This window comes from Typopeltis vanoorti, chromosome 4 (assembly GCF_054136105.1).
Source record: "Typopeltis vanoorti isolate ZY-2024b chromosome 4, IOZ_Tvanoo_1.0, whole genome shotgun sequence".
NCBI classification, from domain to species: domain Eukaryota; kingdom Metazoa; phylum Arthropoda; class Arachnida; order Uropygi; family Thelyphonidae; genus Typopeltis; species Typopeltis vanoorti.
The window spans coordinates 67,826,654-67,853,020 of NC_143552.1; the positions used below are offsets into that span (position 1 = coordinate 67,826,654).

Here is a 26,367-nt window from a genome sequence, read left to right on the forward strand (position 1 = left end):
TTCAGTTACACACATCTTTACATTTTCTGTGATCTCCTTTCCTGTTGTTCTTCCTTTCAATGAACACAAACCAGCAAGCTCCTCTGTCACCTCAAAATTCTTATTAACACCTCTTGCATATATTAAAAGCTGTGCAGTATCTTTCACATCAGTACTTTCATCCAGCAAGCGAATAATAGACAAATTCACTAGCCAATTTTTGCAGGTTATCTTTAAGATTCTCAGCAATATCAGCCACCCTGCGCTGAACAGTCATACGGAACAAACTGATATTTTCAAAATTATTTTTCTTATCAGGACACAATTCTGAAACAGCAATCATCAGACGCTTTTTTATCAACTCTCCCTCAGTAAATGATTTGCCAGCACAAACTATTTCTTGTGATATTTTTAAGCTTACCTTTGTGGCAACTTCATTTGCAGATGTCACTTTTTTTAAATGCTTGTTGCTCACCGCTAAGAACTTTCAATAATTTTGCTGCTTTTATTTGCTTTTCACTTGCATCCAACTAGCCAAGGTTAGGATGTTTCGATTCAAAATGATGTCTCAGATTGTACTCTTTCAGCACAGTGATAGATTCCCAGCAAACAATGCACACTATTTTGTCCTTAAACAATGTAAAAAAAAATTTGTTTGTCCACTCAAGGTTAAATGCTGGATGTTCCGAATCTATTTTACACTTTTTACTTAAGCTCATTTTGTCGAGATTGACAATATTAATTACAAAAAACTAATGATGAAAAACCTCACAATAATGCAGGTTATGAGAACAGTTATGTAATGTATTGCTCCAGCTACAACCAACTACTACACTGACAAAGCTAGTCAAGGCACAGCCAACTCTGCGTAATACAATTCGTTCACATTCGTAGACATCAAGTTGTTATCACGAAGATGCAACTTTGAATTTCCCCGCAGCGACACTAGCACTAACAAAACCTTGAAGCGATTGTAATAATTTGTTATTAAATACAACAGTGGAATAACTCCAAATGCAATTTATTGTCGAGTTGAAAGAAACATGATTGTGACATTAATCGCATGAACGTAAACATGCAGAGTCTTAGTAAAAATTTAATTCAATGCTAGGAAAAAATCATCTAATTTCATATTCCCTGTATGATTAAATAATTTCAATCAGGCAGACAAGCCAAAATAAATAGCATTGCAGGCCTGCTCCAAGCCATGATCCTATCTCCCATATCCTTGTAATCAATCTATGAACACTCTTATCCCCCCCCCATCCCTTGTGGCCTTAATTAACTCTGCTGGGATTCCATCTGCACCTGGGGCCTTATTGCTGTTAAGCTGCTTAACTGTTCTTTCAACTTCAAGCCTAAGTGGAAGTGGTTCCAAATCGTAATTTTCTTGGTGAGAGAGTTCTTCCAAATTTTCTTTATCCACTCTATTGCACAGTTCTTCACAGCAGCATTGCTGATGTAGACTACAAAATACCATATTGAATTTGTAATGGTTATTATACTGTTTTTTTTTTTTTATCTCTGTTAATGTCCACTTTGAAGAATAGAAGAATTGCACTATGTTAAAATATGAACTTGGACACCATCTGCTTTTTTTAAAATGAAGCACACCATATGTATGTTTCATTTAAAAATATGTATATTCTTGTTGTCATACATGGATTGCCTATACTGTTATATTAAGCAAACAGATATATATCAGCATAAAGTCAAGTGCAGAAGTATTTATAGATTTTGAAAGAAGTGCTATTACTATTTATCTATCTATCTCTCCCTTCTGTCTGTTACAGATGGGTTGGTTCTCCTCCTAATGAGGAGCCACGGAGAAATAATGCAGCCAGCACACCACTCCTCTGCTGCATCCCTAATAGGGGTATTCATGACTGTAGTCCATGTATGTTCACAGGGCTGATTTGCCTGCTTGTGGGATGAAAAAACCCAGCTAAACTGGGGAAAAACCTTACTGCCCGTGCCCAAGACCGGCTAACTTGGCTATGGCTGAGGAAGATCCTTGAGCTCTTCATGACTCTGATGGGAATCGAACTTAGGACACTCCTTCCCCCAGGCATATGGTTGCAAAGCACACAGCCACTAGGCTAATCAAGCAGACAGTGCTATTATAGGATGTTGTATTGTTGGCATATCAGTTTGAGACACTGATACAAGACTGTATCACACAAAATCAACTGTAAGCAACATTATCAGCTGATGGAAATGTTAGAGTATCCCTCAGCCCAGAAACACACAGCAAAATGTCCACTGGCTAACATTGGATAAAGAACAACCTAACATGTCCAATGAACATTGAACATGTATGAACATGATACGAGCAACAAACTATGCATATTGCTGCCTCTGCTAGCAAACTTCATGGTTGGATTGCATACTCAAGCACATAATAGTCATTAAATAGCGACGTAATAGTTGAAGCTGTTTTTCCTCGTATGTGTTTTGACCTTTGATTAGTGCCTGGAAAAGTAAACATGAGAGATGCAACACTTCTTGATAATGAAATATTTTCTGCATTACAGAACTTTTATAGAACTAATCCATGTCTCATTCAACATGACAATGCACCATGTTGTGTAATATCGCAGGTGTCACTGAGACATAGTTTGAGGAAAGTGATTTTGAAACATTTGAACAGCCTGCATAGAGTTCCAATCCCAACTCAACAGTACATGGGATGAATGATGAACTTTAACAATAAGCGCTGACCATATTGAGGGGAGAATGGTTCAAAACACATCACAAACTGGTTGAGAATATGCATAAGATTGAAACTGTGAGTAGGGCAAAATGAGGATCACATGTTATTGATGTGTGTGCAATTTAGTTATCTTTGAAAAATAATGCTATCCCAATACTTATTTCAATGATGCATATATCAATTATCATCACTATAACAACTCAGGAGTAGCATACAGTAGGCATCTTTCACACAAGGTTAGATGAAAGTAAACAACAGTCAAATCCGAGAAGCTATTTTTGGAGCTATACCCAATATTTACAATGACAAATTTTATTCTAATCTCAACAACTATAGGTATATTTCAAAAATTCAGAAGAGTGTAACTGAAACATTGCCTCGAGTCCAACAGCACAGGTTTTATACCTCTAGGCACCAAAGAAAACTTGCTAGGACTCAAGCTCTGAATTATTTTCACTAATCACTTGGATGTAGCAATATTTCTGATAAATTTTTATTGCTGGTGTGAATCCAGTAAAATATCAGTATATTTAATGCTAATAAAAAGTAATGTGAATAAATTTTAATAAGCTCGAATTCTGATAATTTGCTATATCCAAAGTGATCTCCTTTCCTAACAAATGTATATTAGAATGGCTTTCCATTCATTTAATTCAAAATTAACTGAATTTTTTAATTTAATATAAAACATACTTTCACTGACCATTTAGTTTCAATTGCATTAGTATGACATATTTAAAAAATTACCTGAAATTCTACAAATATTCAGTTATGAATGTCATTTTCAGGAAAAAAATGCCAACCATCAGCAGAAGTTTTTTTATTTTTTTGTCCTAAAAATTATACATTTAAAAGAACAGTTACATCATTATGATAGTTTATAAGGCGTTGTCAAGAGTATGGTTTCAAGAAGAAAAAAAAATCAAATTACATACCATTCCTAGTTATTACAGCATCCTGTGAACAATTCTTAATACTTTAAAGTGGATGATATCTTATACGAAGTCTGCTCTAAGACAGAATAAATATTTTACACTAATGGTGTTCAACATGAGGCTTCTGGATAACATATTATAAAGAATTTCAACTATTTAGACACTAGAAAGAGAAAAGGATGCATAGCAGGATGGAAATATAATTTATGCAGTTACTACAAGATCTTCTTTTCTCCAACCATTGGTTGGTATGGAATATTGATAGTGATCTTCTGTTTTGTGCAGTTGTAACTTTGTTCATTTTTGATGTCACTTATGATATATTAAGTTCTTGGTCTCTCTCTACAAAGTCTTCCCTCCATTACTCTCTCTCTCTCTCTCAAATTTGTAGTCTAATCTGAGTGTGATTGTAGACATCCTATCTTATTTCTAATGTATGTAGTATTTATACTTTTTCTGCTTCTCTTAATAAATCTTCATTTGTAGCTCTTTCTGTCCATGTGATCTTCAGCATTTGCCACCAACACATCTTGATTTGTCTCTTTTATGAAGGATCCATGTCACTGATCTGTAAAGGGCTACACCCCAGATAGCTTTTACTAAGGTGCTTCTCTGTTCTCAGTGACATTCTTTGATGTTAATAGCATTGTTTTCTTATTAAATGCTTTTTTTTGCTTGTTCAAATTGTTTGTGCAATTCTTATTCTCATGTCTCATCTGCTTCTTTCTACCATGTGAGGATATTAAAACTTCCTAGGTGGGTAAATTCTGGCACATTTCATTACTTTTTTTTTTTACCCTCAATGATTTTCATCCTGCATCTTTCATTTCGTTTACAAGTGATTCTTGTAGTTCTTTTTCATTTTCTGCCATTAATGCTATATCTTTTTATATAAATATGTTTATCTTTATTAATGCTATTAATCTTTATTCCACTACTGATTTTTTCTTTGAATTCCTCCATAGTCTCTCAATGTATATATTAAAAAGTGGTGGTGAGAGCTCACATCCTTGTCTAACACCCTTCTTTCTTTTAGCTTCTTTGTTAGACAATTCAATTTCTATTTTCAGTTTTTCAGTGCTTGGACATGATATTCCAGTTGTCAAAAGTTTTACTATATTGATGAATGCTATGAGTATAGGTATGTTTATTCTAAGTGCTTTTTCTATGACCAATCAGAGTTAATATAGCTTCCTTGTCCCTCTATTTCTCCTGATGCCAAATTAGTCTAAAAGTTAATTACCTGAAATAGCACAGGATGGACGGAATCTGAAATTTGAGCTGTTAGATTTTCAGTTAAGAAGGGGTTACGTGTGGAGTAATATAGTGCATCGGTAATTATCACAGAATTAAGAGATGGCTTGGAACAATCTCCTGTTGAATGTCTTTGCAAAGTTTAGCAAGAAATTACAATGGAAGGATGTTTGCAGTCCACAGGAAATAGTCAAGGTGGGAGGGGGGGGTTAAGGAAAGCAGTATTAGATTGCATATTCAGGATAAAGAATATAAATCAGATGGAGTTAAATGAATTAGCAGTATCACTGAGTACAACTTCAACAAAGAAAACATGCTGTGAAGGATATAAAGGGAAAAGGTGCTTAAGGGTCAAAGCTGTATAACTGAGAGGAGACCTCCACATAGCCTTTAAAGGAATGCAGAGAACCGACCAGGGCTTCTGACCTAATGTCCAATCCTCACCTTCTCGTGGTGCACCCTGTTGGGTATCTACCCGGATACTGAAAGAACGAGAATGGGCTGGCAATTTGGGATTTAGCTGACAAATTATATTCTTATTGGCTTAAACCAAAATACAAAATGATGGTACAGCATGACAGAATTTCATTCTGGCTGGGACGTCGCCCGGTTAAACAAGGCTCCCATTGTTTTCGCTAGGGAACCAGAGCAAACAGCAAAAAGTCAGCTACTGGAACAAACCCTAAAACACACCCAAACTGAATATCACCAGAGTCGAAGATCGGTACTATCAACATAAGAAGCCTTAATGGCAAAGAAATGGAGCTAGCTGAGGAATTAGATAAGTGCCAGATCGACATAATAGGGGTGACTGAAACAAAAAAGACAAAAACTGGTGAGATCTTTCTGAGCAATAAATACAAAATGTCATATTTAGGCAATGACAATCAAGGAAAAGAAGGACTAGCCATAGTATTCAACACTAAATACGAGGCTAATCTACAGTGGCAAGCCCTGAAGAAACATTGATTGATTCAGTCAGAGAGGCATGTGGAGAGGTTGTGTGCCAGGATAGAAAAATCAGAACTCCATTGTGGACACAGGAAGTTAAAGAGGCAGTGAAAAGAAGAAGAAAGCATATCAAAAGTTCCTGGCAAATAAGTCAGTTTGTGCTCTTAGAGAATACAGAGACAAATGTAAGAAAGCTAAACACTGTGTAAAACTGACTAAAAAAAAGTATGGGAGGACTTTAGCAAGAACATAGAAAATAAATATCAAGAAGTTGGCAAGATATTTTGGAGGTTGTAGAAGAAGCTTAGAAATGGAGGAAAGAGTGCTGTAAAAGGAATTAGAGATGATAAAGGTGACATGAAAACAGGAGAAAAAGATATCCTTGAAGTATGGAGTAATTACTTTGAAAAACTGCTAAATGAAACAAGCAGTAATGATGTAAAGCACAGTGGTAAAAAACACTGACCAGGCATGCAGTCAGAAATACATATCCATATTTGAAGTAGAAAAAGCCATCAAAAGCCTGAAATGTGGAAAGGCAGCAGGAGTAGATGTTATTCGACCAGAAATGCTCAAGTATGGAAGTATAAAAGTCGTATAGTGGCTGCACTATACGACTTTACTATACGACATAGTTCAGAAGGCCTGGACAGAAGAACGAATTCCAAATGATTGGAGTAAAGCTCTCATAGTACCCATATATAAAAAAGGAAATAAAACTGAATGTGAGAATTACAGAGGCATTTCATTACTGAGTGTTCCTGGTAATGATATATGCAAGTATACTTGAGAAACAGTTGGGAAGGATTGTGGAAGAGAAGCCTGGTGAAGAAAAAGCTGGATTCAGTCAAATAGAGGCTGTCAGGATCAGATTTTAATTTTACGACAGATAGTTGAGAAATCATGGGAATATAACAAAGATCTGTATTTAAGTTTTGTAGATCTGAAAAAAGCATATGACAAGGTGCCAAGAGAGAAGCTATTTCAAATGCTACAGTTATATGGTGTTAATGGGGCATTGTATAAAGCAATACTTAGTCTTTATTTGAGTTGTAAGTCAGCAGTTAGAATTGAAGGAAGTACAGGAAGATGGTTTAATGTTAAATCTGGTGTCAGACAAGGATGTACATTATCCCCTCTCTTATTATCTATATGGATCACATTATGATCAAATAAAGTGGTATTAAATCTGATATCAAAATCTCAGCTCTTTGCTTTATGCGGATGATGTTATATTTCTAAACAAATGTGCAAGATTCCCTGACTAAATTGAATAACTGTTGTAATAGATATGGCATGGTCATCATTAAAAAGATAATGAAGATAGGCAAAAACATTGAAAATATCAATTGGAGTGTGAATGGAGAACTTATAGAACAAGTAAAACATTTCAGCTACTTAGGTACGATTTTTAGTGAAGATGGTAAATTAAATATGGAAATAGACAACAGAATCAACAAAGCTGGTATGGTAGAAAGTTAAGTGAATAAATGTATATGGAATGAGAGAGAAATTAGCCAAAAGAATAAATTAGCTGTATACAAGACAGTGTTTAAACCAATTTTAACTTATGGATCTGAGAGCTGGGTTAGAAATAAAACACTTGACCAAAGACTAGAGACCGCAGATATGAGAGTCCTGAGAAAGATTAGAGGCGTGAACAGATGGCATCAATGGCAATATCATATTAAAAACGAGGATATTAGGAAAGAACGTGACATTATTAGCATCCAGGAATGCATTAGCAGAGCTAATCTCAAGTGGTATGGTCACTTAAGTAGAACGGGAGAGGAAAATTAGCAAAACAAGTGTTCTCTGCCAGGTTGGCAAGAAAAAGACCCAGAGGAAGACCAAGATATAGGTGGATTGATACAGTAAAAAATGCCTTAGAAGACAAAAATATAAGACCTGATATTATTGGAGTCTTGACATTTAACAGACTGATTTGGAGGAAAATTGTAGATAGGAAGTTAGTAATGATGTAATTTTTTATGTAGTACTATCATATCCTGTACACTGCTTGAGGGTATATATATATATATATATATCAGGAATTTGATGATGATGACAAAAAAGAGGATATATGATTTTTTTTTTTTTTTTTTTTATTATGATGACCTCCACACGTAAAAGATCACAGGATCTATAATAAACGTGCCAGACATGGGTCAAATGCTAAGGAAATTTTTCAGTACATGATTTGATGTCAGAGAACAAGGGGTCATACCTGGAAGTTGTGGGAGGGTGTTTAATAAGATTGTGAGGACTAGATTTTTTTTACAGAGAGTGGTGGACACGTGGAATATTTTGTCAGAGGTGGTTATGAGTACTCTGATAAGCATTATGGTTAGCATGGGGTTCTTGCCAAGAACTTGGACTTCAGAGATGCTTATATATATTAACCTTAATAATAAAAAAAATAATAATAATAGTACATATCATAAAAAAAGGATACAATCACCAAAGGTTTACCATGAAGCAAATAACCATTGGTTTCCTTGAATGGGTATATATATTAACTGGCAATATTATTCTAGTAGGCTGCCATTCAGGCCTACCTAAATGGTATATTTTCCTAGTACTCATTTTAGACATTGGTTTCTTTGAATGGGTATATATATTAACTGGCAACATTATTGTAGTAGGCTGCCATTCAGGCCTACCTAAATGGTATATTTTTCTAGTACTCTTTTTAGACACCTGATGCTACTAGAAAAACATGTCACATACTATCCCCCACACTGCCTTGCAATGCTGTTGAGCATGATGGATCCATGGAGTTGCTGTTTTTGAAATACTCTTATATTTCCATCTGCATAAGATTCATGCCAAGAACCTTGGACTTCAGAGATGCTTATATAATAACCTTAATAATAAAAAATATAATAATAATAGTGCACATCATAAAAAAAGGATACAATCACCAAAGGTTTACCATGAAGCAAATAACCATTGGTTTCCTTTATAGCCAGAATGGCCTGCTTCTCATTGTGCAGTGTTACAAAAGCTTGTCCTTTCATTCTACCTTCTTTCATCAGACGAATGTCAAACCTATACATATATATACACACAATGACAAATCTGTTTAATGAGATACAGACACTAAGCAATAATTTTATTAGAAATATTTATTACACTAACACACTAACATGTTTGGGCTGGATAAAAGAACAGCTTTTTTTTACATATGCTGAGGCATCAATTGCACAATTTTCTGGGAACACTTTGCCAATGTGTACATTTAATTTCAACTGTTTGATCAGATTTGCTGATAGTAGATTCCTTTAACAAACAGCTGCCATTCAGGCCTACTTAAATTGTATATTTTCCTAGTACTCTTTTTAGATACCTGATGCTACTAGAAAAACATGTCACAGACTATCCCTACACTGCCTTGCAATGCTGCTGAGCATGATGGATCGATGGAGTTGCTGTTTTTGAAATACTCTTATATTTCCATCTGCACAAAATAACAGTAACCAAGATTCATAATGTTCATCACATAACCTTTTTCCTAGCCCAAAAGCATTCAGTGCTGATGTTTCTTTGTCATCTCAGCCATAACTAATTGTTAAACAGATGTGGTACCCTGAATGGTTGTTCTGTTTTCACCCACTTGGGAATTGGTACATTCAGATACTCCTGTGTAGTTCCTAGCTGTATAGCATAACCACTTGATTAATCAAACCACATCTTCTAGACTTCATAATCCTTCATCTAACTCTTGCATTGATCAGATCTTTGCAAGAGATATCCAAGAGATATTCTTACTGGCTCATTATGGTGACATAATCTGAAAATCCTGCATTAGAGAACAAATGTAGGTTCTTTATCTGCATTCACTGAAGTCACTTACTGTTTTAAAAGAAATCTGGCACCTATTTATACCCTATTGCATTTCATTTCAGCAGTGCACATCAATAATAGAATCCCCATATTAAAAGGAGATGAGTCAATTTGGTCATGGTGTATGTGTGTACAATGGTAAAAAAGTAAAAGGTATTTTCTGCTAAATCTAGAAAGATACACAAACTTTTGGCATATTTTTCAATAGGATCCCCTAGTTTTTCCAAGCACATGTTAAACTGGTCCACAAGCTTGTATGCAGTCAGAGAAGAATGTTTTTGGTTATTCCTATAATCAAACATGGGTTGCTTCTTTGACCTCATCATGTGAACAATACTTTTAAAGAACCAAAGAGGAGATAACCACTTGGCATGATGTCCAAGGAAGAATTTGAAATTTAAGTTCTTGAATTATTTCAATGGTTGCAATGGCTTAATTAGGTTGAGCAAATACGATCATGATACAAAAGAACATTCTAACAACAATTCTTTTGGTTTACCTAACCACAGAAAATTTTAATTTCTCTTCTGAATTTGTATACTCAACATTCATAAGCTTTTCTTTGATTGACATATTTTTCATTAAGAGCCTCCACAGCTAATTCGGTTTCAATGATGCCCTTTGGGGCATTATTGAAAAAAGACTTAGCTCTGAATCCTGTCTAAGATGCGAAGAAACTTTACCATGACTTTTGAATTAAAGGTGAGTTAGCCAGCCATGTACCCAAAGCCACTGAACCCAATATGCAGTGGAAAATCGGATGGAATATTTTTTCATCATCTGGATTAGACCCCCTCCCCCACTTCTGACACAAAAATCTGATGACTGGTGTTCAACAATGAAATCAGAAAACAAAGCTGAGACATTTACCAAAATGCATAATACACAATGGGAACCAGCAACTGTGAATCCCAAATGACCTCTCCATACTGCTATATGGCAGTATGAAGAGACCATATAGCTTCTCCATACTGCCCCACTAATTCCTGTAGTACGGCCTGTTTTCACAAATAGACCTCTGACACCAGGTGAGTAGTGCAACTTAAAATCGCACCCTTTCTAGTTAGAGGAAATGAAGCAATTTTTATCTAAGAGGTAAATGACTCTCATCGCCAGCAAAGTATCATCTTATTTAAAGGCCTGAAGTGGATGCTGCTATTTTTAATCTCCATAGTAAGGTCATCAGTTTCTGTTTCCAATCCCACTTTATACATTGTGGATAACACTCTTCATGGGTATGCCTGACATTTTCATTTTTTTATTCCTCTTCAAATTCTAATAATAACCACGTGGACCTCTTTATTTATCTGTGAAGCATGATTTTCTATATTCTAATGAGATCTATTAGAATGTAGGAAACTTGATTAGTGAAGATGTGTTAGCAATGCCTTAAGACAAACTATTTGCTCAGAACAAAGGATAATCCTCACCATTTTCCCAACACACTGATCCTATTGTAAATCAGCAAAACTTCCAAATATTATATGTTGCAGCTCATCACTTGATAACTTAGACCATAGCATGGTCGTGTTTCCTTTTCTACAGAAAATCCTTCACCCAGCTATTCTCGGTCACTACAATGGTACAAAATGGGATAACCTCTGCAATATTCAACCTTCTTCCCATGGTATTGTTTGGTTGTGTAACGTTTCTGTTTTCCTGATCAAAATACCTGCTCCAAACTAATAAATAAAATAACCCTTGTTAGTATGAGAGTATTCATCCTCTCCTCTGTCCCTTGACCACTATGCAAGCCTCATTTCTTCAGAGCTGTTCAAAATAATAATAATAAAAAAAACCCAGTATATCTCAGATCAAATACTCCAACTTCACACTCAGCCTACACTGTAGTCCAAAATCCATTTAAAAAAACCAAATAAACTTTGAAACTCATTAGTTTAGATATCAATTACTTGATATCTAAACTAATGAGGATTTTTCTAATACATCAGAAAAATCCTCATTAGTTTAGATATCAATAAGTCTCTTAGTCCAGATGATAACTTACTTCATCTTATACCTGCATAAGATATTATGCTCATGTGGTAACTAACTGCAGCATGGAAACAAACCTAAATTCAGCTGATCCCCCAAAAAAAAAGAGATAAAAGTCAGCCATCAATTATTGTCTCAAGTTCTCACTCAACCTTTGAAAACAATGAGGAAGGTCATCAACTGTCCAACTTCTTCTATCTGGAAGCTCACTCATATGGATTCTATCATTCTCATATTGCAGCAGATCTACTAGTCAACCTTACCTGTCTTGCTCATGAGGCTACTCTTGACATTTCCAGAATGTTTGATTAGATCTGGCAGAGGCTTACTCCAAGCTACTGCCTCCAGCTATTCAAGAAGCATCAACATGTTTCTTCTTTCTCCTTAATGATGCAGCACCCATACATTGTATGTTTATGTTACATGTTTTAGAACTTCTGTCTTGTGTTTGGAGTTGATTAAAAAACTGGGAAGATAAGTGACTTGTTTATCTACATAGTAAGTATGAGAACCTTGAGTGCATTCCTGACATGATATATTATTCTTACATGGATTCTGCCTTCGCTTTACCAATATATAAAAAGTAAGGTTAAATTTAAAACTTATTCTCATATTATCCATAAAACGAAAATGACAGTTTGAGAAAATATGATGCAACTGTAATTCCTGCTATTTATCAATAATAAATTATTCATCATGAAAACATAGTAGGAGATTAATTAAGAATAATATAAATACAACCTCCTGAACATATTTTGCAATTTACAGATACAAGATGTATTATAACTATCACTGTTTACTGTATAAATTAAATATATATATATATATATATATATATATATATATATATATATATTATATATTGTTGTTAACTCCTCTACCAGCCATGATATTTAGACATTAATCAAAAAACATGAATGGAAAGTGTGCTAATGAAATAACATAGACACAAAGTATAAGATGGTTGATATTTCATCCACCATGGCCAGTTTGGTGATTAATCCAAGCATTCTAAAATGTAAGCCTTACAACATTTTTCAAAAGATCTGGAAAAAAAAAACACTATGTGAAATACAAGTGAAGGATATTTATTTTTTTAAAGTGATGTATTTTGTAATGATAGTAATGTTTGAGCAGATATAGACTCAGATCACATCTAAGTTGTTTCAAAGTTAAAAGTAAAAAAAAAAAAAAAAAAAAACATGAAATAAAGAACATTGGTTGGTCTTTGGAGAAGTTAAGAGTCATTCATGACTTATACTAAAAATAAATACACAACAGAAATCAAGTCATTTTGAACACTTCAGATAGTTTCGTATTTAAAACATGAAATGGAAACTGATAGAAAAGGAATGAAAAAATTTGAAGAAAATTCTTAAAGGCATGCATGTGACTATAAATAAAAAGACTCAAGATAGAAGAAAACTGTGATAATATATGAATAAAAATACATTAAATCTGCCTAGAAAACAATAAACCACATTATAAAACTTTAAACAATATAATAAGGAAAGAATGTAGAGCAGTGAAAGAAAGTTTTCTTACTAAATTAATAATAAGTGTAAAGAAACAGAAGGCTGCATAAGCAGTTATGCTCATGTGGCAACTACCTGAAGCATGGAAACAAACCTATATTCAGCTGATCCCCAAAAAAAGAGAGATAAAAGTCGGCCACTGAAATTGAATTTCATAAACTAAGCAACAAACTCAAGACGCATTCCAAAAAAAAAAGAAAGAAAAAGAAATGACAAACAGGAAAATGAACTATTCACAGAACTTTTGTAAACAAGAACAATGTGAAAATGTTATCTGAAACGAAAGAAAATAAGAAAAGGTAATTAGAATACATTTAGAATCTTTTCAGAGATGAGAGAAAGAGTAGTATCAGAGTTTGGCGATCTCAACTTCTATAAAACGTAAAAATACTAAGAGCTGTTTATAAAAGAAATCAAGATGATAAGGTACCAGTCAAAATGACAACTAAGAAAACTGCTTAACCACATTTACAAATGGGGATACATTTTTGATGAACTCAGGAATTCCGATAAACATCCCCCCCCACACACACACACGCGCGCACACAAAAAAAAAAAGCTGAGAGAGTTGAATGCAAAGATTGCAGACCAATAAACTTAATGGACCATATAATAAAAAATTACTATTATCTCAATGTAAATTTATGAAAAACAGAAATAAGTATCCTCAAGATCAGAATGATACTAGGGCAAAAAAAACAAAAACAAAAAATCAAACAAACAAAAAAAACTTTAACATGCAGAATTGAGGAAGGATAGCATGGCATATATAAGAATGTTATAATCTGGTTTTTAATTAGTAATAATGAAACTATATAGTTTCAATTAAGTATACTATTTGTTTCACTTAGTGTGTATTTTAATAAGCTTAGTTTTAGATATTTACTATGGTTAATGGTGCTAAAACAAATTGGGATGATTGCAGACGAGATTTCATTGTTCATGAAATTCAATACAGGGGATTTTGTGAGATGCAGTGTGTATATATGGTGTGTGCAATGTTTTCACTATTGAAAGAGCAATTTGTAGTTAATAAGTAAAGATAATTATAGTTTTAATTCAGTGTATTATGATCATTAAAGATCTATTCACTTTTTTCTTAATTTCTTTGGGTGTAGATAACATTTTCTTATTCAAGCTTAGCTTTAGATATTATTATAGTATTGCTATGATGCCAAAACAAACTAGGACAATGGCAGAGAAGATATTATTCATGAAATTCAATAAGAGGGACTTTATAAGATGTGGTGTATGTGCAATGTATTTACTATCAAAAGTGAATGATTTGCAGCTGATAAGTAAAAATGGTGAGAGTGCATTATGCAAGCATAAGTAGCATATACGTAAGCTAGCAGTGCAGTAAACACTTGTGAAAAATTGGCACAAAAAATGTGAGCATTCATCTAATGTGAAAGAAGTGAAGAAAGATGACAAGAATAGCAAGATGGTTTTACTGAGTGAAATAGTGCATCTATATATGAAGTATTTCATAGGATGCAGCATTTGAAAAGCATCTGGCAAGTGGTACAGTAGCAGATGAGAGGGGGCAAAGGAAGAAGAATATTAATGAGCAAAAAACAGGAAGGAGTCAAAAATATGTTACATTATGCTGTGTGAGCTGTTTTGATGTAGTGTCATCTTCAAAAGTGATTTAAAACACAGGGGTGCTCCTTAGAAAAATAAGCATGCTATATGGAAATAGTAAATATTAAAGATCCTACATTATTTCAAAGCTGAATGTATGCAGAAACTATGAAAGTTTCATAATTTTAACTAGAGAGCTTATGAGAATACAATCCTCACCATTGGAGTTGCCCTAACTTGCACTACTTAAAAGAACACAACTAATGCCCAAGTATCCACATATTTGCCTTTTATTAGCGAATTTAAATAAATGTTTCACTGACCTGACAACTGTTTCAAACTGGTTAATTCTCTTCCGAGACCAGGTAGAAACCTTAAGAGAGCAAAAACTCTCATTCAATACCAAAGTAATCCAAGTCAGAGAGTTGTATTTTTCATAAGTGAACTCTTGATTAGTGTATAAAAGTAATTAATAAAGAAGGAGCCATACAGCTTTATTTCAGCAATGTAAACTATATGGAAATAGTGAATATTGAAGATCCTACATTATTTAAAAAAATATATAATCCTTGGCATCAGAGTTGTCCTAGCTTGCACTTCTTTATTAATAAGAATGCTATGTTATATTGATTTATATTTAGAAGAGCTACATGAATATATTTCAGAAATAGTATAAGGAATATTGTATTTTCAGGAAGAATAGAGAGAACTGGACATGGGTAGGGTATTGCTAATAACAGCAAAAGAAAATGTAATCAACAAAAGTAGAAGTGTTTAGCAGGAAGGTAGAGTGAGAGATATAATGCTATTTGGGATGAGATAAAAGCCAAAAGAACAAATTATACATTGTCAGAAATTAAAGACTTCAATTATGCATCAGCACATGAGACTTTCATTATGGGACAAAGACTGGTGAAGGAGGGAGGGCATTTTACAGTTATCGAGAAATAATTACTTAAAAATGTATATGATGAAAGGTACCTGGAGTAGGAGAGTATTAAATGTGATGATCAGAGAAAATTTTTCATAGCCAAGGTTCGCTTTACCTCCAACTGGAAAGGATGATGAGGTAGACTTGACCTGAAAAGTGGCTAAGCATATGAAGGGTTATACGTGAAAGAACAAAATTAGTGATTACTAAACTCAGGAGGCAGCTTCAAACATACCATCACATAAGAAACTACTTGGAAAATGTTTCATTAATGCATGTGAAATAGTCAAGAAGTATTTAATGAAAGCACCATTAGATTGCATCCCTGAGGTCAGGAGATAAATGATGCTAGCATTAAATAAATAAATAGCATCATTAAACAGGATATGCAAAAAATAAAATGTTTTGGAGGATATATATATATATATATATATATATATATATATATATATATATATATATCAGTGGTGTCGCGTGCCCATTTTGGTTGGGTGTGCTATCATGTGGGTTATGCAACCTGCTTAGGAAAAAAGTATTTGGAATTAATGAAGTTTTTAGAACAATTTCATATATAAAAAAATTGACACCGGCATATTTTATTAAAAATCAGCTAATTAATTAATCCCAAAATCCTAAATTAAATTACTTCAGTTTAAAAGCAAAAAAAAATCATAAAACTAACAAGTAAAATAATATTCAATCACATACACTTATCTTTTAAAAATGTATTTTTTTGTTTAAATTTATTTAAATTAGAAGTGTGAATTGTAAATTTATCTATAAATTTACAATTCACACTTCACTCAGTGACTCACTATTCACCGGTCACTGTTCACAACAGTAATGAACATTTTTTTCACAAATCAGAAAAAGGTGAACCAAAAACAGGAACACGCATTTTATTGCTGCAATAAAACACGTGTTCTATGGCTACCCTGGCGTGGGCTGAAACAGGCCAACCCATAATAATATTTTAAGACAGACAAAGTGTCTCAGGGTTGAGGGTTTAAGATTACACATCTCAGTCACTTTTACGATTATAATTTGCGGAATTTTTTGCTCGATCACGGAGAAAGTGCCCCCCCCCCCCCTGCAGACGCCCATGACTGTGCGATTGCATTTTTATGGATGAATGAAAGTTTTGAGAGTGCATAGCACATCAGTGCTCATCTTAATTGGTCCAATGCAATTAATTACAGGATAACTTTGAATACTTCTGCATAGAGTGGGGGAACAATCTGTTGGCCTTAGGATTTATTAGAAAACAACAATGAAGGTGAATGCTATATTTGGTTGGTATATTTGAAATACTTAAAGATGAAAATATGTGAACCATCATTTATAAGACATGTAAGAATAGAAAAGAATAAGTGTGATTAGAAACACTTTCATTAATGGTAAACGAATTATTAATAATTATCATTGGTGATGTGTGTGTGTCCTATAAGTTGCTGGGTAGAGCTAATAGCACGATCCTATAAAGTCTAAACATGAATAAGTGAATTTATGATGGCATAATTTAAAAAAAAAAAAATTAATATGTTATGTGTATTTCTCTGGTTTGTGTATATTTCGCTCCATTATGCAAGAATTTTATTTTGTTTACTGAGACTCAGTATACATAACATCCGATCATTATCGGAATTATCCACACGTTCGGGAATCCTACATTCATTAGTTATTTTGTTTTTTTTTTTAGTATCAGCAGTTCTTCTGTCTTATCAATCTCGCATATGCTGGTATTTTGTTGTAGATCAATGTCTTATAATACACAGAATATTCAATTTTATTCAGGAATAGATATTTTTACTGTCTGTTGTTTCCAAAGACTAGAATAAAAATGTCTCTATACCGTTAAAAAACTTTGCAACCTCAACAGATGCTATTCACAAGCAAAAGAAAAAACAATTAGCTTTTTTCTCCTAACATCCACTTTCAAATTTTCAGTTCCAGAAAACATGTGTAACAGCTGTTTGTAATACAGCTGTTGCATACAGAAAGCGCTCAACTCATGACAAGTGACAACATTCAATTGGATTGGTTGACACAATAATCAATCACAGCCGCTAGATACTGGGTGAAATCAAAATGTTAGCTCACCCAGTCTCGTCTTCTCAGCGGTTTAAAAATATTAAAAAGCTAAGAATTTGACCCACTGCACCCTCTTTATGAAGGGCTCAAAGGTGTATGCATTTTGAAAGCACGCCCAGGCTATTAACGCAAATGTGACGCAATGCATACGCGTCGAAAAGTGCCCTCTTCATGAAGCACTAATGCTTTATTACCCTCGTAAAGAGGACAATGGAGCATTAGTATATTGTTTCGATTTTAGGAATTGCGCAAAGTCAATTGGGGGAGTCTTTAACGGGAATAAATGCAAAAATATAATATCGGTGATACTGATATTTCATGGATGAGCACCGCACACTAGCATACCCGGAATATTCGCCCCTGATATAGCTGATTTTTAATAAAATATGCTGGTCAATTTTTTTATATATGAATTCCGAATACTTTTTTCCCAAGAATTAAAGATCATTAAAATTGATGTAAAATGAAAATAATGTATTTATAGTTTACATTGACAAATAATTACATCAAAAAATGCTAAATGATGTTTATTCATGTAATTATATAATTATATTAATAATTATAAAATTTTATTGATGTAATTAGCGATCAATAAGCTTATCAGCAGTATAAAACCCATGCAAGAAGGTCAACCAGTAAGATAAGGATGGCAAAATCAGATTAAGCAAAAATTAGCCAAGCAAAAAGGAAGGATGATTATGAAAGGATACCTTTTTAATGAACACTGATAATAAGGTGGTGACAGATGGAATAGTTGAAATGCTGCATGATCAGTTTTCATGTATGTATGTGAAAATTATGCAGTGATTGATAGGGGGAGAGAGAGAGATCAACACAAGAATAAAGTTGATTAGAATAGTAAGCGATCACAAGGTGAATACATCCATGGAACTGGATGAGATATCAGTCCGTGTTTTACAGGAAAATACAAGAGAAATTACAAAGGAATGACTTAAAGAACAAGATTGCATCTTTACAAAAAAGAAGCTCAAAGACACTGGTAGCAAATTATAGATCAGGTAGTATCTCAGAAGTGATGGTTAACAGATTGGAAAAGTTGTCTATGGACTGTAGGAATGGCTGAATAGGAATATGATATTTTATGAGATATGGTGTGGCTTTGTGAAAGAGAAGAGACTTGTGAAAGAGATTGAGACTTGTTTTAGTAATTGACTCACTTTCTACAGTAAAGACAAATGAGCAGAATAAGGGGAATAGCTACACCATGGCTATTATCCCTGGACAATGCAAAGGCATTTGAAGGATACTATACAGAACCCTATTACATAAGCTGGAGCAAATGGAGATGGACATGAAGCTGGTGAAATGGATAAGAAAGTAGCTGATATCTCATCCAATTCATCTTGCGATCTCCTACTATTCTAAACACCTTCCAGATGTGTCATACTGAAGCCATATAAAGTTCTTAACATCCAAACATCTGGAATGTTATGTACAGATCTGGTTGCCTAGTTTTCTTGGGGATGTGGAAGTGGTTTCAGAGGAAAGCAACCAAAACTAGTTTGTTGAAGTTTGTGGATTACAAAGTTTAGCTGACAGCTGGTAGAGAAAACACAAGTTATTAACAGGTTTTTATAGAGTAGCTGCTAAAGAAATCTTTCAATACATGAATGTATGCTTGCTGAGAGATAAGTGTGCATTCTTCATTCTGGTTAAGTAACACATACACTGTTGAAAAAGATTTAATTAAGATAGATTAAATACAGATATTTCAATTCACGTATCATCACCAGTGTAATACAGTTGGAAATCAAACAACAATGAAGGTAGTATGGAGAATGGAAAATTTTTATATACAGCTGTGAGACAAACAGGTAAAAAACCGATACTATTAGAATCCAGTGAAGCGTGCATGTGTGTGATTTAAAAATAAAATTAAGCATATGCATACATGCAACAGAAAATTATATATAATTAAACAATACAGTTTTTAATAAGGGATGCTTAAGGGTCAAAGCTGTGTAACTGAGAGGAGACCTCAATATAGCCTTTAAAGGAATGCGGAGAACATACCAGGGCTTTGGCCTAATGTCCAATCCTCACCTTCTCATAGTGCACCCTGTTGGATATCTACCTGGATACTGAACAAACGAGGATGGGCTGGCAATTTAGAATTTAGCTGACCAAATTGTATTCTTATTGGCTTAAACCAATATAGAAAATGATGGTACAACATGACAAAATTTCATGCTGGCTGGGGCATCGCCCGGTTAAACAAGGCTCCCATTGTTTTCACCAGAGAACCAGGGCAAACAGCAAAAAGTCAGCTACTGGAACAAATCTGAAAACATACCCCAACAAAACATCACCAGAGTTAAAGATCGGTACTATCAACATATGAAGCTTGAATGGCAAAGAAATGGAGCTAGCTGAGGAATTAGATAAGTACTAGATCGACATAATAGGGGTGACTGAAACAAAAAAAGATAAAAACTGATGAGATTTTTCTGACCAATAAATACAAAATGTTATATTCAGTCAATGACAATCAAGGAAAAGAAGGAGTAGCCATAGTATTCAACACAAAATACGAAGCTAATCTTCTTGAATGGCAGGCAGTCTTAAGTAGAGTGATGTGGGCAAATATCAGAATGGGGAATTGAACAATTAAACTTATTTGTGCCTATGGTACCACAGAAGGTTCTACTAAGGTAGAAGTGGAGGAATTTTTTGATGCTTTAGAGAAAGCAACTGACACAATGAAAAGGGAAAAGTTGGTTCTTGTTGGGGATCTAAATAGCAGAGTAGGAAATAATTGTCAGACATACAAAAATATTTTGGGAAAATTTGGAGAAAAGAGCAAAGCTAATAATAATAGCAAATACCTGTTGGATTTCTGCTCAGGACATGGACTGGTTATTACTAACACACTATGTTCCAACATAAAAATATGCACAAATTCACATGGAGAGAAGAGGCAAGGAATAAGAAAAGTCTCACTGACTATGTTATTGTTGATAGTGATGTTTTCTCCCTGGTGCAGGACACCAGAGTGTACATATGATTTGAAATTGGAAGTGATCACTATTTAGTCTTGAGCAGGATAAAATTGAATTTCATATTGAAAAGAATAACATGTAAAAAAGTTTTAAAACGAATAAAAGTTGAGCAGCTCTCAGATGTGAACAGTAGACTAAAATACACAAACATTATTGAAGAAAAAATGAAAGAGTTTGAGAGCAGGAATCAAACCTTGGAGATTCAGTGGCAAGCCTTGAAGAAAACCCTGATTGATTCAGCTAGAGAGGCATGTGGTGTTGTCTGCAAGGATAGAAAAATTAGAACTCCATGGTGGACTCAGGAACTTAAACAGGCAGTGAAGGAAAAGAAGAAAGCTTATCAAAAGTTCCTGTCAAATAAGTCAGCTTGTGCTCTTAGAGAATACAGAGACAAATGTAAGAAAGCTAAACACTATGTAAAACTAGCTAAACAAAAGTCATGGGAGGACTTTGGCAAGAACATAGGAAATAAATATCAAGAAGGTGGTAAGATATTCTGAGGTTGTTGAAGAAGCTTAGAAATGGAGGAAAGAGTGCTGTAAAAGGAGTTAGAGATGATAAAAGTGACATGAAAACGGGAGAAAAAGATATCCTTGAAGTATGGAGTAATTACTTCGAAAAATTGCAGAATGAAACAAGCAGTGATAGCACAGTGGTAAAAAAACACTCAACAGGCATACAGTCAGGAATACATATCCATACTTGAAGTAGAGAAAGCCATCAAAGGCATGAAATGTGGAAAGGCAGCAGGAGTAGATGATATTTGACCAGAGATGCTGAAGTATGGTGGAATAAAAGTCTTACAGTGGCTGCACTGCATAGTTCAGAAGGCCTGGACAGAGGGATGAATTCCTGATGATTGGAGTAGAGCTCTGATAGTACCCATATATAAAAAGGGAAATAAAACTGAAGGTGAGAATTACAGAGGTATTTCCCTACTGAGTGTTCTAGGCAAGATTTATGCCAGTATACTTGAGAAACAGTTGAGGAGAATTGTGGAAGAAAAGCTTGGTGAAGAACAAGCTGGATTCAGGCCAAATAGAGGCTGTCAGGATCAGATCTTCACTTTGCAACAAATAGTTGAGAAAGCATTGGAATATAACAAAGATCTGTATTTAAGTTTTGTTGATTTGGAAAAGGCATATGACAAGGTGCCAAGAGAGAAGCTATTCAATACGCTGCAGTTATATGGTGTCAATGGGGCATTATATCAAGCAATACTTAGTCTTTATTTGAGTTATAAGTCAGCAGTTAAAATTGAAGGAAGTACAGGAAGATGGTTTAATGTTAAATCTGGTGTGAGACAAGGATGTACATTATCCCCTCTATTATTCATTATTTATATGGATCACATTATGAAGGAGAGTGGTATTGAACATGATATCAGAAATGGAGATGTTAATGTCAGCTCTTTGCTTTATGTGGACGATGTTATACTTCTAAATAAATCCTCTACAATTTTGCAAGATTCCCCGACTAAACTGAATAACTGTTGTAATAGATATGGCATGAAGGTCAGTAATAAAAAGACGATGAAAATAGGTAGAATCATTGAAAATGTCAACGGTGTTGTGAACAGAGAACCTGTGGAACAAGTAAAATATTTCAGCTACTTGGGCACGATTTTTAGTGAAGATGGTAAATCAAATATGTAAATAGACAACAGAATCCACAAAGCTGGTATGGTAGGAAGTCAATTGAATAAATTCATATGGAATAAGAGAGAAATTAGTCAGAACACTAAATTAGCTGTATTTTAACTTATGGATCTGAGAGCTGGGTCAGAAGTAAAACACTTGACCAACGACTAGAGACCGCTGATATGAGAGTCCTGAGAAAGATTAGAAGTGTGAACAGATGGCATCAATGGCAATATCATATTAAAAACAAGGATATTAGGAAAGAACTAGACATTGTCAGCATCCAGGAATGCGTTAGCAGTGCTAATCTCAGGTGGTATGGTCACTTAAACAGAATGGACGAGGAAAGATTAGCAAAACAAGTGTTCTCTGCCAGGTTTGCAGGAAAATGACCCAGAGGAAGACCAAGATATAGGTGGATTGATACTGTACAAAGTGCCTTAAACAATAGAAACATAAAATCTGATTAATGTTGGAGTCTTGAGAAGTAACAGACTGGTTTGGAGGAAAATTGTAGATAGGAAGTTAGTAATGATGTAGGTTTTCATGTAGTACTATCATATCCTGTACACCTTTTGAGGGTACATGTCAGGAATTTGATGATGATGATGATTTTTTAATAATAATTTTCCAAAATTTTTGGCATGGAGAATTCATCATTAATATTAAGATTTGGACAATCCTGAAATACTTTAGAACTTTCTTTAAAGTTTCTTTCTTTCTTTATACAGATGTTCCCATATTTATGGGAAATTCTATGTAGTAATTTGGCAATATTCCAAAGTATCCTGTGGCTAGTATTAGTAATCCTATGTTCTGCTAGACCTGATTGATCCTATTTCTTGGAGAAAATGTAGGAATGGTGTTCAGAAAGGCATACAGGACTAGATTGGCTGTTTGTTCCGAGTAGAATAACTTATTGTTGGATGGGATTACATTTCCTCCAAGAAACAAAACAAAACAAATTGGGTTTAGCTGCCAGGATCCTTTGGAACGATGGTAAATTATTACATAGATGTTCCTATTAGCAGAGGGCCTGATCAGAAGGTTGAAACTCAGATGATTGGAATAGGACTCTAATAGTTCCCATCTATAAAAAAAAGGGTTCTGTGTAGTATCCTTCAAATGCCTTTGCATTGTCCAGGGATAATAGCCATGGTGTAGCTATTCCCCTTATTCTGCTCATTTGTCTTTACTGTAGAAAGTGAGTCAATTACTAAAACAAGTCTCAAAGCCACACTGTATCTCATAAAATATCACCTTCCTATTCAGCCAATCCTACTGCCCATAGACAACCTTTCCAATCTGTTAACCATCACTTCTGAGATACTACCTGATCTATAATTTGTTACCAGTGTCTTTGAGTTTCTTTTATGTAAAGGCGCTATCTTGTTCTTTAAGTCATTCCTTTGTAATTTCTCTTGTATTTTCCTATAAAACATGGACTGATATCTCATCCAGTTTTCATGGATGTATTCTAAGCAGTTTTATTCTCGTGTTGATATCTCTCTTATATATGAATGTGAGAATGACAGAGGAATTTCTCTACTAAGCATTCCAGGTAAGATTTATGTAAGCATAAAAAGATTGAGAAAATTAAACATACATATACATGTAATAAAAACTTATATAATTAAACATTTTAATAATAATTTTCCAGAATTTTTCATGTGGAACAGATTAATTTTTTACATTAATTACTATGGTAAAAATAGTTTCACATTAAGAACTTTTCATTATATGAACACCCTTCTGGAACAAATTAAGTTCATAAAACCTCATTTTACTGTACTGTATACATATATTTGTTTACTTGTACTGCATAAGCCAAACACTAAATAATAAAAATAATACTAATTCATTCTACTACTCAAGGACTAGGAATGTCAGAAATATTAATGTGTAATGTCAGTAAGTGCATATATTCTCAAAAACTACCTGTTTCGCATGAGGAAAACCTGAATTTTATAGATAGAGAAAATCTTTCAACATCTATTTACATTGTATATTTCCATAATGATTTATATAATTTCTTACTTGACTTAAAACAAAAATACAAAAAATAGTTATACTTACATCTCCTTTTCTTCTGCAGAACTTCTATCAACATATTTTCCAAATATAAAATGTAAATCCTGTATAATAATGCACACATTAATAGTTATACTTTTCTTAGCATAAAATCTAACAAAATATGCCATCTATTATTGTTATTATAATAATACAGCATCTACATGGAATCTGTAGACTCATTGCCAGATACCTATTAAACATTTCACTAAGTGCCATCATCAACTTCACAATAACTATCATACCTTGCTTCATTCACTCACAGCACTCACAAATAACTGACAATCCATTCAGCTCATTCACCACTCTCAAAGGTGGTGGTGGGGGGGATCATAGCAGAAGCACTCACGTCGTGACTACTGTCGACTTGCTTACAAGCCACGAATTCTGCTATCAGCATTCTACAGCATCCTCTTCATCAGACACAACCAAAAATCAATGGCCCTTATGGGAACCAACCCTGACAATCATCTCACACAATATAGAGGACCTTTCCTCTGTAAAAGAAAACCTTATTACAAAAATGTGATATTTTATGTCTACAGGAGACACACACAAAGGACCTCAACAAGCCAGACCCAAAATTTCTGGTATGAAGCTCATAAAAGAAATACCACGTGAAAAATATGGAAGTACTATTTTCACTTGGCAGGAGCTCCAAGTTACAGGATGCCTAACTACAAACCAAAATAACATAGAAATCCCTAGAATAGATCTGGGTAACATCAGTATCTTCTCGGTATATAAACTGCCTAGTATGACTGTTGTTTTTGAAACGTCCCAGTATTTGACACAAATGAAACCTATTATTATTATTATTATTATTATTATAGGTGATTTCAATAGTCATAGCACACAGTGGGGTTATAGTGAAACAAATAAGGGCAGAGCGTTAGTCAAACAGTGGCAGAAAATAATCAAATGAGTCTTATACATGATCCTTAACAGCAATCATCATTTAACAGTGGAAGATGGAAAAGAGGATATAACCCAGACTTTGGACTTGTTAGTAATAGAACAGCTAATCTGTGCAATGAAAAGCTAACTGGGAACAGTTCTCAAGAGAATTAGATAAACTTACAGAACATTTTACCTAGACCAGAAAATTATGGAAAGTTCACCAAAACTATCTGATGGTCTGCTACCAGGCACATTCCAAAAGGTTGTAGAATGTGTTATAATCCAGGTTTTACAGAACATAATATGGAAATATATGAAAGATATTGTAACCTATATGATAAAGATCCATTTTCATCAGAAACACTGACACAGGATAAGAACTTATAGCAGTGTAAAATCTGTTGCAAGAAAGAAAAAAAATAATTTACTGTTTAAAATTCACAATCGATTTTACATAATTTTTATTTCTCTCAGTATTTCCAAATATTTGAAATGTGAAAATATTATGTGCTGAATACTGTATAATGTTATGAAAATTGCTGTAAAAGTGCATATAGGTAGACTTGATTGTAAAGCTTAGTAAGGATTAGCCAGATTAACAATAACAAAAATCTGCCAAAGGTCGTGAGGCTAAACGTTGTTAACGAAATGGGCAGCATTGACGTCATAATGCTATAGGCTCATCCTGGAAAAGTAAACCATGAGAACAAAGGAATAAGCATGATATATAAGGAGCTTGTAGCTCTTAGCTCGGCTCCTGTTTTGGCTTGCTTTTCTCCAGTCGTCATCAAGGCCTTTCCCTGCAGTCATCAGGCTGTGTTCCCGTGATCATCGGCAAGTCTCCCACAGTTGCCGGCTGTGTTCCCGATGTCGGCCGTTTCCTAGTGTCCAGCCATATTCCTGCAACTGGCTGTTCTCCAGGC

The 26,367-nt window shown here is 34.2% G+C and overlaps 1 protein-coding gene across 2 annotated transcripts in view; it reads right to left on the bottom strand.

Annotated features, from left to right (window-relative positions):
- LOC150107381 (RNA-binding region-containing protein 3-like) overlaps positions 1-26,367 on the bottom strand; it is a 168,588-nt gene that overhangs the window by 25,488 nt on the left and 116,733 nt on the right. For both annotated transcript variants that reach the window (XM_090391245.1, XM_090391244.1), the window contains exons 10-11: positions 24,551-24,609; positions 8,751-8,883 (exon numbers count right to left, since the gene is read on the bottom strand). In XM_090391245.1, the coding sequence (XP_090247371.1) occupies positions 8,751-8,883; positions 24,551-24,609 (192 nt within the window). The remainder of the gene's footprint in view (positions 1-8,750; positions 8,884-24,550; positions 24,610-26,367) is intronic.